At 38.8% G+C, this 18,901-nt stretch overlaps 1 protein-coding gene across 4 annotated transcripts in view; it reads right to left on the reverse strand.

The window, feature by feature from the left end:
- Positions 1–1,674: 1,674 nt before the first annotated feature.
- Positions 1,675–18,901, reverse strand: part of trim37 (tripartite motif containing 37) — a 33,074-nt gene continuing 15,847 nt past the window's right edge. The window contains exons 16-25 of one of the 4 annotated variants that reach the window (XM_040150128.1): positions 17,575–17,766; positions 16,281–16,414; positions 15,942–16,024; positions 13,612–13,839; positions 12,399–12,707; positions 10,368–10,517; positions 8,186–8,384; positions 7,966–8,057; positions 6,964–7,074; positions 1,675–5,192 (exon numbers count right to left, since the gene is read on the reverse strand). In XM_040150128.1, the coding sequence (XP_040006062.1) occupies positions 5,146–5,192; positions 6,964–7,074; positions 7,966–8,057; positions 8,186–8,384; positions 10,368–10,517; positions 12,399–12,707; positions 13,612–13,839; positions 15,942–16,024; positions 16,281–16,414; positions 17,575–17,766 (1,545 nt within the window). In that variant the 3' untranslated portion in view covers positions 1,675–5,145. Of the gene's footprint in view, positions 5,193–5,216; positions 7,075–7,965; positions 8,058–8,185; positions 8,385–10,367; positions 10,518–12,398; positions 12,708–13,611; positions 13,840–15,941; positions 16,025–16,280; positions 16,415–17,574; positions 17,767–18,901 lie in introns of those variants that run through there. The other 3 variants (XM_040150131.1, XM_040150130.1, XM_040150129.1) reach the window with 3 other exon arrangements.

Raw genomic sequence — 18,901 nt, forward strand, 5'->3', positions numbered from 1 at the left:
TAAATTTAAAAAATGTATATATTACAAGTTTGTGCAGCAGAATCTAGATTTTGTTTCTTTCCTCTCCCTTTAATCATCTCCCATCTCCCCAGATCCATCCTGTGACCCTGCAGTCAGTCAAACACGCTCCAGGGTTATGAAAATCACAGCCCAGAGGGATTAAGAGGAAGTAATTTTTTGTTTCGTCGCAGAGGTCAATAACAGGAAACCTGAACGAATTGTTTTCATTTAGCAGAGTGAAATGCCAGAAGTCACACAGTGTGAGGAGTGATGTGATGCTGTAACAGGGCTTTCACATGGAACAGTGCTGTCTGCTGTTACATAAACAGCTTTACAAAAGTGAGCAGTCCTCCGCATTCTCGCTATAAAAAGACTCATCGTTTCACCCCACTCATAATCTGGATTTATTCTCTCTATTCCAGCAGTTTTTGGGGTTTTTTTTTTTTTGGGGGGGGCACATTTGTAAAGTGAGTAACAATGTGTCAAGGCTAAAATTTAAAGGGCTTGTTCACTGCAACAATAAACTGTGCATTGTTAAAAGTTACATTGTTTATTCAGTTTAATAAATTAATGCCAAACAAACAACTTTTAATATTCTTATATGTAATGATATCAGAAAATAGCTGCTATTTGTAACTCCGCTTATCCTACAGCCATGGACCGATTATGAGACAAAGGGTCCCTCGACACACACATGTAAAAGGCTGGATGCCTGACTGAAAGAGACAAACAACTACAAAAGACGCAGCTATCCTTTGTGGTCGTAAAGCGTCATTTTGCATCTCTTATGTTTTGCGTCTATTCATGGTTGTTCAGCGTCTCCTTTTAGTTGTTTTGAGTTCCTTTTTTGCATCCTTTGCATCATATTTCAATTAGTTGGAGTCTGTCCCTTTTATCTCCGCCCCTGGAGGAAGCGTACATTATATTTACTGTTTGTTCTCCAGTTATCAGTGTTTTGTCAAAGAATTGATCAGACTTATTCACAGTCTAATCATTTTGCCATTGGGCATGCATAAGAAGTTGACCGACTGAGTCACTAGTGCATGCTGGGTGACATCCAGTCCCCTTAGAATTGTGGGCTCCATTTAGTTCCACATTAGCATTAGCATGAAGAGCCATTAGGGATATCTCGTAATGTATCAATAATTATAAACCAATACTAAAACATACACTATTCTCAAATGCTGCATAATAAGTACTTTTACTTTTGGTACTTTAAGTATATTTTAATACTAATACTTTTGTATTTTTACTTAAATGCAGGACTTTTATTTGTAACAGAGTATTTCTACACTTTGGTACTGCTACTTTTACTTAAGTAAAAGACCTGAGTCAGAAACAACCCCCCAGGATAGCCAAACTTATTCGGAAGAGAAAACACAAGTGAACAGATACATTATTACCCAAACATCCATCACTGACAGTTCACAGACTTTCTGCTTCACCTAGATTATTTAACCAATCAAGATGATGGCCAACATTACCCAGAATAAACCAGCATTATCCTTTCATCTTGGGCAAACCGAGCCAAGAAAACCCCTTTTGTCCATATCTAAATTCTAGATTTTTATATTCAGACATTACTGTCACACGGTGGCTGTGATGATGCATCATCCGTGATCCAAATGCAAAGTATGTGAGACAGAAGACAGGAGAACATGGTCATTTCCAGGATCGTAAAACATTTTATTTATTACACAAAAAGGAAATGTACATAACAAATAATGCACAATGCATTCTGTGAACGTTCAAAACAAAAGCAGCTTTTGACACAACAAGCACAAATAAGAGAAAAGGTTAATAAACGGTGTGAGCGTGGCTGCTGTTTCCCATACCTCCATCATGTACATGAATGTGTAAAGCAATAGCAAAAGAGGAAAAGTAGAAATCGTGTGATCAACTGGACTGGATCTGTAGAGGTGAATACATTTCAGCTTAATTCTAGTGGATGATTTCTTTTTCACCTGACAGGTCTTGGTGCAAATAAGACGTCCTTCCTCTTTCAATCCAGCCAATAAAGCCATGCACTTTCAGGCACATGTACAGCGAGGTCTTAAAACTTCATATGCCAATTTATTTACAATGTAAACTAATGACTGTAGAAGTGTACAATATGTAATTTCTTTGATCTAAAAAATTAAGCGGCCTTCAAAATTAGATATGGCTCAATGAAGAAGACAGGGTCCACTTCAAAGTAAATCAACATTCTTACAAAAGCGCAGAAAGGTCTTTTAAGTACGTTGTTCTTCTGTTCTCTACCTCGCCAGCTATAACACAGCAACAGTCAATGTGACATTTTCCCACTTCAACCCTAGGCTTTCTCCCAATAATGTGCACTGTTTTGCAGCAGCGTTTGACATGTGTTAGTTACGTTTAATGGGAGTATTGAGGTGAAAAATAATATATACATGAAGAGAAACCAGTGGAGAAGTGATCTATTAGCGCGGTAGAGTACATGTTAAATAATTACATAGATTTTTAAACCTTTGCTGTCAAGTTCTCTGAGAATTAAAAGGACCTTTAATGCACCACAGTTTAAACCTTAGGAGTCGATTCATCCAAATTGCAAAAAAACCAAAGCTCTTTGCACCAGTGGTATCTCAACACACTGATCGTTTTTTGTTTTATTTGTCTGGGTTTGGAGATATCGCCATTGAAATATCTGCCTCCTCACCAATACAATAAAGCTAAATAGGAAGTGATTTGTGGCGCTCGCAGCATGAAAAAATGACATTTTAAAAGAAAAAAAAAAAAATCTATTTACAGAAAAAATTTTGCTGTTACTCTGAGCAATCCACAGAACACACTGTCAACAGTTTTCTTCAAAAGTATTTCCAATCAAAACTGTTGACAGTCTGTTCTGTGTACTATCTACACAAACAGGGACACTGTTTCTGGAAAAACAAAATAACAATTTTGATAATCCTATAATTATTTATGCAAAAAAATGGCAAAAATTCATTCGAATGTGTCTCAAATGTTATTGTTTCTTCTAGTTTTCTTATTTTTCGACGATTTTAAATTGAATGCGTTTGGGTTTTACAGTTGGTTGGACAAAAGGCATTTGTAAATGTCAGCCAGTGTTCTAGGAAATTACAATGGACATTTTTCACCTTTTGCTGATATTTTATACAACAAACAATTAATTGAGAAAATAATTGATACATTATTCAGAAATGAATCAATCATTAGTTGCGGCCCTTCATTCACCTCTTTTGTACTGTTGTGGAGGCAGAAATCTCAAATGTTTTTTGTTTGGGTTTTTTTTTGTGATTTGGCTGAAGCGACCCTTTAAACAGAATGCTTTGCTGAGCTTTTTCAGGACCTTCTTCACAGACATTTAACACATCACAGTAGGAAAACTAATAACATTAATTAAAGCTGAATACTATTTAGCTGCTTCAGTCCTTGTATTGTTCATGCAGGCTCACTGTCATGACTCACTTCCATGTAACAGAGCCACTGGTAACACGGTTAGTAACAGCTGTGCTTTTCCTACAGTGAAAAGTCAAAATGTCTGCTGTAAAAAGTCCTATTACAGGTATTTGTGCATTTGACGGCTGATAGAAAACTGCTGCTGTGACGTCACTGACTGTGGCCAGAGGTGCAACCTATCTCAGAGTTTCCACCTGCGGAGAGCAGTGCTGCTTGATTCAGTGGACATCTGCAGTCTGAGACCCTGTGACTCTACCTCCATGTCAACACAATGGGAACAAAGGAGAGGAGCAGATGTGGATTTTGTTAACTTTGGACAGAGCCAGGCTAGCTGTTTCCCCATTTCCATTCGTTGTGCTGAGCTAAGCTCACCAGCTGCTAGCTGTAGCTTTATATTTAGTGTACAGATATGAGAGTAGTATCAATTTTCTCATCTAACTCTCCGGAAATAAGCATATTTCCCAAAATGCCAAACTATTTCTTTACATGAATAATAATAGGGGATGTCAGGGATGTCCAAGCAGATGTCGAAGCGAAAACACCTGCATTGGCATCATTATGGTGTCAGATCTGCAGTATGCTTCAAAGTTTCCAACCACAGAAAGCAGTGCAGCAGCTGTTTTTTAATCCATGTGATTCCATGATCATTTAGTATTTTCAAATGTCAAATGAAGACAGATATCGCAGTTGCTTCCACGACTGTTGTTAAGAGGGAAGACATTTACATAAATATCCAGAAAAGCTAACCGAGGTTTAGATCAGGAAAGGAAGCACTGCAGTCGACAAGCTGCAGTGTCACTAAAACTGGGTGTCTGAAGAGTGAATGAAGTCTTTTAAGCACCAACGCTGGGAGGTGCTTCGGTCGCATGTCAAGACTGAAGCCCAGACAGACCGAACTAAACAACAGCACGCCATTATAAGACACGTAAGCTCTTATTGACAGGCTACAGATTAGTCACAGTTTATCCTCAGACTCTTGCACATATGTTGTAGACTTTGTCAGATTTAGAAAAGGATTTATACATTGAAAATGTAACAGATTTATGATGAATATTAATTAAAGTGGCCAAATGCCCTCTAGTCCAGGTAAAATTTTATGTTCAAGTTTGCAAAATAAAAGTAACAGGACACATCAGCACTTTTTATGCCCCTAACATTTTTAGAGATTCAGTCATCGCACTAATGGCCATTGTCTGCTGACCGTGTTTTCCTCTGATGTATTTACTGAAGTCATGGTGAACAAAGTTAAAGTATGTACATCCCTAAATGTGGACAACCAAGAAATGCAGAAACTGCTGAGGTCATCATTGATTAGTCAAGTCACTGAGTGTAGATAGCAATACGACAAAAGTCCAGTTTTAAGAGAGATGGCTATATTGTAATGTTTGTTCTCTCTCTCTCTCTCTCAAATAGGCAGTTTAATTGTATTCGCGCAATATTAATGATGTCGATATTATCTGATCATCTGAAAAGTTAATTAACTGGCCTCTCATTAGGACACAGAAAGAAATGTTTCTGTTTCTGGACAAACAGGTGATCAAACAATCAGGTTGTTGAATTGTCTTCATTTTAAGTTCATGCATAACAAGCAGCTTCTACTCTACAGATCTGTGTAACTAGCATGTGTGTTGTCTCCGGCCGTTATTGCATCGCTGTGCAGCCACTGAGGATAAAGCAGTGAGTTGCCAGGCCTGAGCGACTCAGAGGGAATCACCTGTCAGCAGGCAGACTCATGTCATCAGAAAGAAGCTGCTCTCCTAGAAGAAGGAAGAGGAGAAGTAACTCACCTGCATTTCCTTAATATCTGTTATCTACACTCAACCTGGATGGAAACAAAAGTGTGTATACAGCTGAGGTGAAGTATTATAACATGGCTGACACAATAAAAGCACAAGTACGAGTCACGTCGACACCTGCATGCTCCCAAATGTCTGTTTATTACATCATTTTTATGTAGTAGTAACCCACAAACATCATTCTCGTGGCGCTAAAGCAACTAACCCACAGAGAATTATCTCCTGCTCTGTGGAGCTTTTTTGCATCTTTAAGCTCAAATCAGTGCGCGTCCATCCCCCTGCGCACTGAGAAACACGAGTGGAAATATCGAGGGGGAAAAAAAAAGTCAAAATATCACCAAAATGTTTTTACCCTCAGCTGGGGTGGAAAAGTTGGTGTAACAATAAGAGCAAAATGTGACAAACTTAAATGGAAACACACTTAATGAATAAATCATGACGTACATGAAGCGTGAGACTTAAACGTCCCTTGAAGCTTTTGTTCCATTGGAGAAATGAAAAATTGTGGCAGACGCAAACATCACATTAGATTTGTGTGGAGCCACAGACTGTAACAGTCCCCAAATGAATACATGAAACAAAAAACAAATGCAATATTTTCATCACATTTTCCACATTGTTTTTGTTCCTTTGATGTTTGACTGGCACCATTATATCATTTTGTTGCTCCCTCTTCTGAAATGTTTTCATACCTACCAACTAGAGAATTAGCAGCATTATCCTGATGAACCATCTCCTAATATTAGTAAAAGAAGTGGATGGAAACATGCATTCATTTGCATTTTCATTTTGTTTGACTGGGAATTTGGTTAAAATCTGCACAATATTTGGAAAGAAATTTGACCAATGTTGTGATTTTTTTTGGCCTGCCATTGCCCAAAGAGCAGCAAAAAAAACTCTAAATACCCAGTGTACGCTACCTGTGATCAGCTGGTGAACACAATGGTGCTAAAGAGTCATGTCTCCCTCAAGAGCTGGTGGAGACCAAAAACATCAGGTGGCTAGAAACACGACTTCTAATGATAATGTTGCTCCCTAACTGCTGGATGTGTAATTAATCAAATAATGTTAGAAAATCTTGTGACCACGTTCCACATTTCAACTTAAAACGTGATGAGGTCACACAGCTTTTTTCCACTGCACTAATGTAGCCAAAACAATCAGTGTAGGTTTGAAGATTGTATTCTGGTTTTACTCCTTGGTTCAGTCACTGACCGCCTGTGTTTCTTTACTTGACAAAATCTCATCTGAAATACTACTTTTATCAATTATCAGGGTACATACAGTATAAACCATGTTATATCAACTGTGTCACAGGAAAACAAGAGTTTCAGGAAATGATTGAAATCCCAGTGCTGCTGTGACAGACCTGTTCCTTGTAATGACGCCTATACACTGTGAAATAACAATTTTTTCAAGTTCACTGCATGACACACTGTGCAAGATGGGTCTTATACAGTCTTGGCCATAATCTTTGTCAGGCTGTGCGGTATTAAATTTTGAGGGAGATGGTGCACTGGTGAATCATAGCGCAACATGTAAATAGAAGAAAAAAACAAAAAAAAACACAAATGCTAGCAGAAAAACATCAACTTTCCTCATCTATCTGCGCCACTCTCATCCTTTGAAAATGTAGCAAAACACTGAATAACATTTGGAAATAGGACTGACACTTCTAGACACTGTCAGGAAAGCCCAACATCCGACCTCTGCTGTAGGTTGTATTGGTTACCTGAGCAGGGAGGAGTCTGGTTGTCATAGCGAGAGTTGTTGCTCTGCAGAGCCTCGTCCTCAGTGTCACTGTCACTGCTTGTTGCTGCCACCAGGACAGAGGACGACTGATCTACAGACAGGACAAGACAAGAAAGGGTGAGACCACTGGACCTGTCAATTCAGAACAGTATTTAGCAATTATAAGTTTAAGGAAAAAACAGAAATAAAATACGGATTTAGACCCTAAATAACTTTTGTTCATCACAGTTTGGCACTGTGCAGCCCTCAGTGGACTCCTGCACAGTACTGTTTTCAAGCTTCTTCTCAGATGTTTATAATAATAATAATAATAATAATAATAATAATAATAAATAATCTTTATTTATACAGAACTTTTCAAAAACAGAGTTAAAAAGTGCTTTACATAGGAAAGTCCAGATAAATAAAATTAAATAAAATCAGGCCACTCAAGGATTTTAAAAAAATATCACTAAATAAATAAACTTAACATTTGTTAAACCCACAGAATATCAATTAAAAAGAGGCAAAATTACCACGAGCAATACGGTGGTGTGGAAGCTGCTCGATAAATGAATGCAAGACCCAAGTCATAACAAACGGAATTGTTATTTTAAAGTCCTCAATTGACAGCTGCAACAAATGAGAATCTAATATTTCAGTTTCAAGCATATCCTTCTACTGTGTAAATGTGCATCATACTCCATAGAGAGCTGTACAGGATTTAACATTTCAAGTTAAAGTGCTGTAGAAGTGTGACTGTGGTTTATAATGTAGCCTGCAGTTCAATATAGCACAGTATCACTTGTGTTACTATGGCAGACATTTCATCAGTGGGAGAGTGGAAGAAAAATATTTTTACAATAGACTAAAAATCTATTACTATTAAAATAAAATTTAGGAATAATACCACAGAGATTTTTCCTCGTCATCAGGTGGCTACTGATGCACATGCTAAACATTAAACACATTAATGCCTAAGGGTGGCAGTGGGTGAACCGACCTTCATTTGACTGTGGCTGTGCAGAGGGTCCCTCCAGCAAGGAGTGATGGGAGTTTCCTAAGGTTTCAGATTCACAGTCCAACATGGCTGCCCTGCGGTAGGAAGAAATTGAAGAGTTGTAAGACAAGAGGAGTTCTCTGCTGTAGTTTGAGCAACACAGCTGTCTGCTGTTGCTAAATGGCTAAATTGTTCCTCTGTAAGATGTGTCTCTGAGACGCACCCTATGGTTCTACTGCCACAGTTCTTGCTGGTAGTCATGTAGCTTGGTCCTCCCAAGGAGAATATGTCATCCTTTGGCCCCGAGGTCCCATACAGCTGCTGCTCCAGGGAGTACTGCTGCTTGGAGGTGGAGGCTTGCTCTGATGAGCAACTGCCGAGAGACACAAGGGGGCCCTGGGTGCCGTCAGCCTTCAGCACTCCTGGAGATGAGAAGGGGGCAAAGTCACACGATAGAAAAAGCAACGGTTCCGTATTTTGTTTATTTGTTGATCTTTAATTCGGTCCGGGCAAACAAAATGAAGTGGGTGTTCAGACAAAAAAACAACCAGCATTTTAAAAAATTGCAAGGGACTGTGTTGGTGCAGGGAACTGTGCGATATGAAATATAAACCAGGAAGTTCAGTTTGAGTATTACTGTAGACTCATGAGTCTGAAGCTGAAGACTTATCGGATGTAAAAACACTACACAGCAGTCTCTAATATAACAAGGAAAGATTTTACTGCGTTGGAAAGTTATCATGGCAGCAATTATTTTAACATCTGTTGCAACGATCACAAGGTCAACAGCAGAAACACTGTATTCACATTACTAGGTAATCTACCAGGAATGTGCTCTTATGTGCATAATCTGCATTTACTTTGGTGACATCGCTTTGTAATGAAGTAAAATTCAAGCCAGATTCAACTTTTTGCTAGAACCCTCTCCAATGATAACACATATGGATTAGCTTCATTGACAAGAATGGGGGGGTTGCGTGTTTTTTTTTTTTTTTTTTTTTAAACACAGTACTAAAGTCATAAATACCGCTGAATGTTCAGGACAGATTGTCTGATCTTGCCATCTTTAGGTTTAGGTAACTGAGGAGGTTAAGCAACATTTAGGGCTTAACTTTGGGTTTTTAAGGATCAGATTCAAATAGTTTTATCCCATCAATTTACATAGTCACTTGTCATTCCTTCATAACATTCTTATGTGGTGTAAAATTGAGTTTTGTTCCCTCCTGATTGTAAAGCAGCATGAAAACTATATATCAAGGAATTTACAAAATTTCAAATTCTCAGATAATATTTAGTCTCATGTCATAACATCCACCAATAATAATCATTATATGGGTCATGAGCTAGAAGCCTATTGAAAAACATTACTTAGAGCGAGGCAAATGGTTGTTCATCGGCAACAGTCAAATGAAAAACACTGAACATTGTAAAATACTGCCATACACACTGTAAAACAATTATAGCGAGGAGGAGTACATAGTGCTTTCTCATAGACCAGCCATTAGAGCTTCAGGAACTATTTTAAGTCAAAGTGAAACAGTACAGAGGAGAGTAAGAGCAAGGTGACGTGGACGTTATTTGGAGCAGTATATTTTAAACTCCACTGCCAAGATACTTCAAAACACATCGAGTAGAGCCCTGATCGAGGTAAGTACACTCAGGGATTTTGTTACAGTACCTAACAATGCCCCAAATCCCCACATTTTCATGTAAGCTCAGTTCACTGTATTGAAAATCAGTTTGAGAATGCTATCGAATGCTCTAACAAAATAAGGAACCGCACATTAAAGCTGCTAAAGTCCATATTTTCAATTTCACAATGGATCAGCTGATTACATGTGTCGGTCGCAACGGTGAATCCACAGATAGTTGTCACCTGTCTCTGCAGTTCTCTTCAGCTCTACAGAGCTTTATTGCCTGTTAAACCTGATTGATTTGGTTTGCATCCCGCCACTTTACTATTTTTGTTCATTCTCACTACTTTCATTAGCGCTTTTTCCAGCTGCAGCAGGCTGCTGTTTTCAGTATAAAATCCATAAAAGCACACTTTACACTACACCAAACAGCAGATAGACAAAGTTAGCGACTAGTTAGTGCTACTGCTAGCTAGACTAGCATTTAGTAGCTTAAGAGCTACTAAGAGTTTCCCTCGGGAGTTGGTGGAGAAACACAAACAGAAACACAACTCCAAATGAATGCTCATGTTGCTGCAGATTTGCTGGATGACTAAATAGGCATTTTTTTAACAAGCTTAGAAAATAATTTTTTTGAGCTAATATTATGTCTATGTTGTATTTACAGCTTTTTTTCTGCTGCCCCCAACTGGGCCAAAAAAACAAAACAAAAACAAAAACAAAACAATAGATGCAAGTTGAAATAGTAACATGAGTTATTAGACAACTTACCCTCTATACCTCCAAGCCCCTCTTTAGGATGCAGGCTGAGCTCTGTGGCTGCTTCTGCTCCTCTCAGGTCCTTCTCCATCTCCTCTGGACCCCTCCTCTTCACAACCAGAGAGCCACTGCTGTCCAGGACAGGGGAGACAGATTTCCTGGCTGCACGAAGTAAAAAGAAACCCATACACAAATATGTAATTATTACAGCTCTCCTGACCCAATAACTGTGGAATCACATGGTACAATCATCAGTTGTTGGGAGATATAAAAGACACTGAGCACGAGTCCCGTGAGCCTCCTCATCTGTAGTCTAGCCTACATACCGGCTGCACTACCTTAGTATCTCAGGCTTATATGGAATTCAAAGTATTTTGAGATAACTTTTTGTAGGAGGCAAAGAGGCAACAATGCTTAGGATGAGGATTATGAGAATTAGCGCAATAAGGATTTGAACGAAGAGCGGACTTCTCTTATGAACTACTGATGCAAATGGTGTTGGGTTGGTTTGAGCCATAGAAGCAACAAATACTGACTGTCAATTTTGCTTTGATGGAAAAATAAAATAAAAAAAACTTAAAAGAAGTTAGTTAGTCTTAGGTAAAAGAAGATCAGCTTTTGCCACAATACAAGGTTGCACAGAGCTTCTGTTTCAAGTTTGAATTTACTGAACTGACACACATAATCGTGCTGCAGACAAAAAGCATGGTTATTTCTACTTTGCTGATTTATAAAGGAGTAGTTGTAACAGAGTCTAAGATAAATGGAATATAGTATTTAAGTTTATTCAGTTTTTTAGCAACATTTCCGCAACGATGTATCCAAATGAGTTTGGTTAAATCCTGGGTTTTCCTGTAGCGCCACTTGCAGGTTGACAAATTTGAAACAAATATCCATGGATCTATTTTTCCCTATTCAGGCCGACAGTGACACGGGTTAAACCCATGTCGGGGATCTATCTGAATGGGTCAACCTGTGTCAGCCGGCCCTCCTCTCAACCAGGGTTGGGACCTGAATCGGTTGTTGCCCAGTTTTTGTGAACTGGCGTTGCTCCCAGAATGCCAACCCACCGAAAGAGATGGAGACAGAGAGAGACAGCATCGAACACAGGTCTGCTGTCTAAAGTGGTATTTGTCGAACTGGAACACGAACGCAGCCCCTTGCATTTTTTTTGGGTATCGCCACAGTTTCACAGTGATAAACAAGCAGTGACTGTGGCGGGCTGTATTCTCTAGTGGTACAAAGTTCAGCTCTGGCTGCTGCAGTAGCACCGGTGACAGACAGCTGACATACTTCAGTTGAATCTGTTCCTTCTTATCTTAAAAGACTGTGGACAGGACAGACTGACAGTCCCAATAACTATCTATTATATGAATTCACTTTTCAGCTGTTACAACAGAACATTTATTACTGTAAGATCAATAAAATAAGATAAATGTGGATAAAATTAATATAAATTCAAAAGTAATAAAAGAGCAATATCATCATATTGTAGCATCATTACAAATTACAAGAAAAAAGTATGTTAAGCTCCTGTAAAGTCAATAAATCTACCACTGGTCCTCTGGAGGTTTTTTTTTTTTAAGGCAGTCTACATATCTTGTTATTGTTTAAATAAGCCACTTAATGAAAAGATGGTGGTTTTTCTCCTCAGACTTCTGTCAGCAGCTGGAAATAAATATTTGTTTGTCTGGAGGCTGATGGAGCTCAGTGGTGAACTGAAATTTTACAGATAATGTTCTGTTTAATGGTGATAAGGTTCATAATGTCAGTAGCTGAGATGACAACCCACAATGTGTGTGATTTTTGTGGCTTTTTTGAAACTCAAAACAAATACCCATCCAGTTCACTTCTTCAAAAAAGAAAGACTATGAGAATTATGGAGATAACGTGAAATAGGAGTAGCTAATGTGAGGATTTTCAGTTTGGGGGAATCTTTTTCTGTTTGTGTACACTTCATGAAATAACACGCAAAAATTCTATAGCACTATAACTGTTGTAGCAGCTTAACATCATTATCATCAGCAGTGTGGGAGTCCTCACCAGGGCGGCAGGGCCTGGACTTTGCTGCAGCTGCTCTTCCCAGGAGGTCCAGCTCACTGGGCTTAAGACAAGCTGACAACTCTGAATCTGCATGGTGAGAGGGTACCTCCTCCACACTGAAGGCCCCTGATGGGCCAGGCCGAGGCTCTGCAGACCCCCGAGCCTCCAGCACTTGACTCTTGACGTCAGACATCTTGCTGCGGACTTCTGCCATCTGAGCCTTGAGGCGGATCAGGACCCCTGAGTCTGGAGCTGATCGTCGCACCACCTGAGGCCGCCGCTCTCGTTCTTTCCTGGAGTGAGGATGAGCTGGAAGAAACAGCAAAAAGAATGGGATGTCTATGTTTTGTTCAATGACACGTCACTTTTAAAATCAGCTCAAAGTTTATCAAATGTCACAAAATCAAGAATCATCCCTGTCAATATTTCACTACAAAATGGTTTCTCTAACCACCGAACCATGCTGTCACCCAGCTATGATGAATGCACATCTTCAATCAGTATCACAACTCTTGCATTAAGCTGTAAATCATATTTTCCCAATTACTCCCCATTCACATACTCTACTTAACATCTTAATCAATCATACTATTGCTAGTTACCGCTGATTGGCACTGCAGGTGTATGTCCTGTCCAGATGGCAGCATACACTTTATAAGACTATATAAAAAGCCTAGACGGAGCTGATACTGCACAGGGAAAAGCTTGTCTCCCTCATCTTCCAACCAGCCACACTTATGCTTTAAGCTGCTTGTCATGTTGATGGTGTTATTTTATTGCAGGGGTGGGATGCCAGTTAAGTTCAAGATATCCCATGAAGTTTTGTTTACACTCAGTAAAAGGCACTGTATGTATGCTTGTGGCTTAAGAAATATACTGAATGCTTTTCTGTCCTCATAAAACAAGTTTTTGAAAATTTTTATTGCTGCATTGTTAACATCCATGTTTTCTTGCTAGCAATCTTCTTCTTCACTGCTCTTTGCTGGCACATTGGTGTGGTCCTGGCTGCACTACCACCTTGAAAAATGAATTAGTATTCTCTCACATTTATGGGGTAGAGTGAAAAAAGCAATGTCAATCTTTATCTTTTAAAGATAAACCTCTGTCAACTAAAGTTGCTGTAGAACCTCCACTGGGATTTTTTTTTTTTTTTTTTTAAACTTTGGAGGGACCTTGATTCCTTGTTAGTGAGCGGAAAACTGTGTTTACAGACCTTGGCTGTGCAGGAGAGATACAGGAGGCCGAGGCTGAAGACCCCAAAGAGACTCCACACTGCTGCGCTCCTTCAGATCCAGCAGCTGGATCAGGATGACCGGGTCAATCTCCAGGAGGCTGTTGGTGCCTGGCCCAACGGCACCACAAGCAGTAGCTCCGCTGCTGCTGGCACTACGACCAGCAGAAGCACTGCGATGTAAGGAACGTGCACTGAAGCTGGATCCACCTGCAGATAAGGCAGAAGACAAGAATTTATATGGTCCCCATATGATTCATAGGGATGTGCTTTTAAGTTAAATGTGGACACATGCTGATATGGCTTTTCTTGTTCTAAATTACTGTAAATGCATCCAAATGCTTATTGTAAATGTCTTTATCCAAAGATCGAATTCAAGTTTAATTAAAACAATCTATATCATGTATGGTGTCCACTGATAATTATTGCTCTACTTTGTAATGTCTTTGAAAGAATTTTTTTTTTTTTTTTAATACATAAGCCTATATTCTTACCAGTTAATTTCTCTTTATATAGTTATACACTGAGGATCTTTAGATGTTTTTGTGGTGCGCCCACTCTTTGTCTGATGTAATGGAAATTTCCTTAGAATAAAGGTTCATTCAAGTTTGTTTTCCCACCACTTCTCCTCCTTGTTACTTATGTAAATCCCATCTACGCTACTTTACTGCCTGCTTTTCAGAGGATTAAAATTTTTATGATCAAACTTTGTTATATCATAATTTTTTTCCCATATCATCTAGCTCTATTAGCATCTGTTTGCAAACAGGATGTTGAAGTCTTTCATGTAAGAGATTCTTTTACTTTAATTTTACTTTAATTTAGCGCAAAAAAAATTCTGTTAATAGATTTAGGCTGGCTTTGCAAGGCTAAATTCTGTATATATACGTTTTCCGTTTATACAAGTAAAACAACAGAGATATATTTAAGTTTACGTAAAAATAAAAAAAATCACCACACTGTGGGACCTAAAGAACGTGCAGCAGCATTTTGCTGAACTCTACTCTCATTTCCACAGAGTGAACACAGACAACCCCCCCACACACATGTACACATACAAACACCAAGTGAAGTGTTTCTATATTAGCACGCTGCAAGGGGTCCAGTGCACCAACAATGACTCATCCTCTTCATGCCTTTCAACACCAACACATTCAAACACACTGAAGGAGCTGCTTTGAGGCCCACTGTCATATCACTATGTTCTGGTTATGCAGCTGTCAGACAACACAAATACATTTGATTCTGTAAATACTTAAACAGCGGCTGAGGCTTTTCTTTGCCTCAACTGAAGACAGAACAATGCCTTTATTTGTAGCAGAACATTCAATATTTTATGGTCCAGGTTTACAAACGTGAGGATTGGATGCTTTTCCTTGTTTCAATATCTTTGAGTGTTTGACTGTTGGTTGGACCAAACAAACAATTTAGAGATGCCACCTTAGACTCTGGGAAACTGTAATGGACTTATTAATGAAAATAATAATTAGTTGCAGCCCTAGTGCTGTTCACTGTTAATACAAACTCAAAACACTTCGAGCAGTTCAGGCGCATAATCCCTTCAACTTCCAGTGAGATTTTATTTTGAAACATCTACCAGAAATGTTACATTTCTTCAAACAACAGCTTAGTACAGAAAAATAAATGTAAAGCATGACTGGCTGTATTCACGTGAGAGTTCTCCTCACTGCTGTACTGGCAATTTATACTGGTTGGTTTGGTCTAAAATTGATGTAGACTGATAGCTTTGTCTTGAAAAATAACTCTGCTTTCATGTGATTCATGAGCCAAAATGTGGATCTCTCTTAATAAATTGCGAAATGGTGGCAGTAAAAAAAAACGTATTACTTATCACTTGATACACGCCAAAACTAACAAGGAAGAGAACAGTGGACACGCATAGAGTTCTGTGTATACTACACTGGGTAACTGCATGGGTGGATGAGTTCGCCCATGTGCAGCCAGGACATGGTCATTAAATACTGAGAGTTCAGAGAGTCTGTGCAGACCTTCAAAGACATGGGCAGGTAACAAAATTTTAGTCGTGCAGGCCCTTGAGGTTATGTGGATGTGGAAAGAATAATTTGGGCTTTCTTCCTTGACCCAAAGCCAAACTTTCCACCAAGTTTCATTGAATTCTGTTGACAAGTCAGATACAGTATCTGCTAAAGACCAGAAACACATATCTCCTCTGCAGAGGTAAACAACGAAATCTCTACCTACACAAGAGTTGTAAACTGCCAGCTGTGCGATTTACGTACTGTAAATCATAAATTATTAAACATTATTTTAAATTGGTGTATGAATTATACCTGTGGCTCCAGCCAAGTCATCAGGAAGCTCTCCTTCTTCTGTCTCCAGGTTCCCAATAAAGTCAACATCATTCTCTCCCGACCTTTGCAAATATACACAAACACAAAAAGTATTCAGCAATTATGCAAATTTGACAGGTAAGCAGGAAAGCATGTACGAAATTCCCTCGTGTTACTATCCCTCCATTGTAGCTTAGTAAAGAAACTCAGTCCTTTATGTTCCAATCACTGCTTTACATTTTCTTGTAAAAAGAGCCGACAGCAAAGTGCAAAAATGATTTGGGTTTCTGAAACTTCAACAATACTTTACATTAATGGAATGTGAGACATTTTACTCACATGGTCTCCTCATCTATGTCGTTCTCCTCTGTGTTACTGGTGGCTGTGGAGCTCCCCGAGGTGCTGCTGCCATCCAGCGGGTTCACCTCTTCCTCTGTCAGACAGTCTACCTCCAAGTCACCGTCCGACAGCTCCTGAACAACAAAGTGACACTATGATCACACCAGGCTCATGGCTTTGCGGTACAGAGATATCCCCAGTTCTTCGAGAGTATTTTTTCTTCGACTTCCTTTCTACCTTTCAACCCATAGAGCCCAGGGCAGCTATATTTTTCTTCCTTCCAAAATCTACTATGGACATTATTTGTCCCAACAATTAATATTGACAGGGACGTCAAGCTAATCCTTAGAATGAGGTTCAGCAAAAGAAAGAAGGCCTTTTTTAATCCTTTCAGTGTCAGCCACAAGTTATCTAGTCATTTGTTTGTTTGTTGCAACCAAGTGCAATCTGGTAACACATCCCATAACAACATCCCATTTCACTCAACTGAAACACTGGATCTACTTCTGTCTCACAGTTTTCCAAATAACTGAGCCACAGAAAACCATGAACAAATAAACACCAGTATACAGTTTCAATTCACTGACCAACGGAAGTGTACTGGATGCACCAAAGAAAAGAAAGAGGAGAGATTCTGGTATGAGATCCAAATCTCATAATTACGAGATAAAGATGAGAATTTTTTTCTTGCAGCTACGAAAAAACATCAATTCTTTTTCTTTGGAGAGAGCACAGTTATTCCACACTGAGCTGAGCCGTTAAAAATAAATAAATAAATAAATTAATTAATTAAAAATTTTAAAAAACGAGAAAGAACATTGATTTGGCAATCTTGAGGGTTGATCACTCTTTAACAGTACTGCTGGTGGCTGAAATCTGCACTTTTAATATACTGTTTTTGTATATTTTGCTGAAGATTAAGAGAGGCTAGGCAAATCATGTGCCAACCTTACACAACAGATCCAAACTGAGACTCCTCTCTACAGGTATTCTACAAAACACTGTGTGAAACAATCAGAGTAAAGATGTGTTGCATGATATATATTCTCAAAGCAGAACAATATGAGGTCAGACTGTGTCAGCAGTATGCGATGGACTTGACTGGGACACTCCCCAAAGATCTGATAAATCAATAATATGTTCTATGAAACCAATCTATCGCCCCCATAGGGGAATAATTAATGTTTCCCCCTTTTGCTCTCCCCACAACTTTAATTGACCAGGCAAATTCAGTGAACTCAGAAAGAAACAGTAAGCTGCTGCCTCAGTCTGGTGCAGTATATTCCATCCTTACATTAGAGTCATCCTGCTGGGTCCTCTCTTCTTCATCGCCTTTTTTAGTGTTGGTCAAAGTGGTCTGAATGTCATCGTCACTCTTCACTGAGCGAGGGTCTCTTTCAGAGGCTGTGGTGCCTGCAGCAAGCCTCAGGTCAGGGGGCGAGGAGCTGCGCGACGTTTGATGGCGAAACAGCTCGATGGCCAGCCTCTGAAATCAGAAATATGAATAGGTAAGGACGACTGATGGATCTGCCAAAGCGAGACACTAGCCGTTTTAGAGCAGCGAGCAAAAATGATCAAGAAGATAGTTATGCATACACTTGGATGCAAAAGTTTTGGCACCCCTGGGGAAATTATATTATTATTATTATTATATTTTTTTGGTTTTTTGAGGCGAAAAGAAGTGACTACAACCCCTTCCCCCAGAATTATGGGAGCTGTAGTGTTAAACCAATATTTGCTATTACCATGGTAACTATAGCGCCAAATCAACCAGGACTGAAATACTGAGAAATATAACTTTAAATGGTAATAAAACTTACCGGTTTATTGCATCAAAACATAACACAACTGACAAAACAATTAACAAAAAAATTTAAACTAGAAATATAATAAATAAAAAAATACAGTGGCAAATGTGTATACGACGGAATGGAGAGGGACAGAGGCAGTTATCGCTACTGAACCCACGGTCAGTGTTGGCAGGTCAAGAGGTCATTTCTAACCAACAGGATCCAAATGTTGCAATAAAGGTCTAAACTATTTTCACCCTCAACTATTTTCATAATTGATTAATCGTTTGTCATTTTTCAAGTAAAAACACATTATCTGGTTCCAGCTGCTCATATGTGAAGATGTACTGTTTTTCTTACTTTATAGTAAATTTAATATCTCTGGGTTTTAGACTGTTTGTCGGACAAAACAAGACGTGTGAAGAGGTCACCTTGGATTCTGGGAAAATCGAGAAAATAATTGGCAGATTAATCGATGATGAAAATGATCGTTTGCTGCAGCCCAATGTGATATCCCTCTCAGTTTACACACAACTTTTTTATTTCAAAATAAACAGACACATAATTATGGAGGTGTTGCCTTAAAAACGTTTTTGTGTTTCTTATGCTTTTACCTTTTACCCTCTTAATATCCAGTTATTCTCTTTTATTTCTTTAAGGTTGTTAAATCTATTTTATTTCAATGCGTCTGACAGAATCATTTACATTCTGTATCATCTTGTATCAACGAAATATTCAAACTCCATGTTTTTATATGTCTGACATATCAAATTAAAAAGGAAATATTCTAGATGTCTGTGCATCATTTTATATGCATTTACAGTGTCATCG

This window comes from Xiphias gladius, chromosome 17 (genome assembly GCF_016859285.1).
Source record: "Xiphias gladius isolate SHS-SW01 ecotype Sanya breed wild chromosome 17, ASM1685928v1, whole genome shotgun sequence".
NCBI lineage: Eukaryota > Metazoa > Chordata > Actinopteri > Istiophoriformes > Xiphiidae > Xiphias > Xiphias gladius.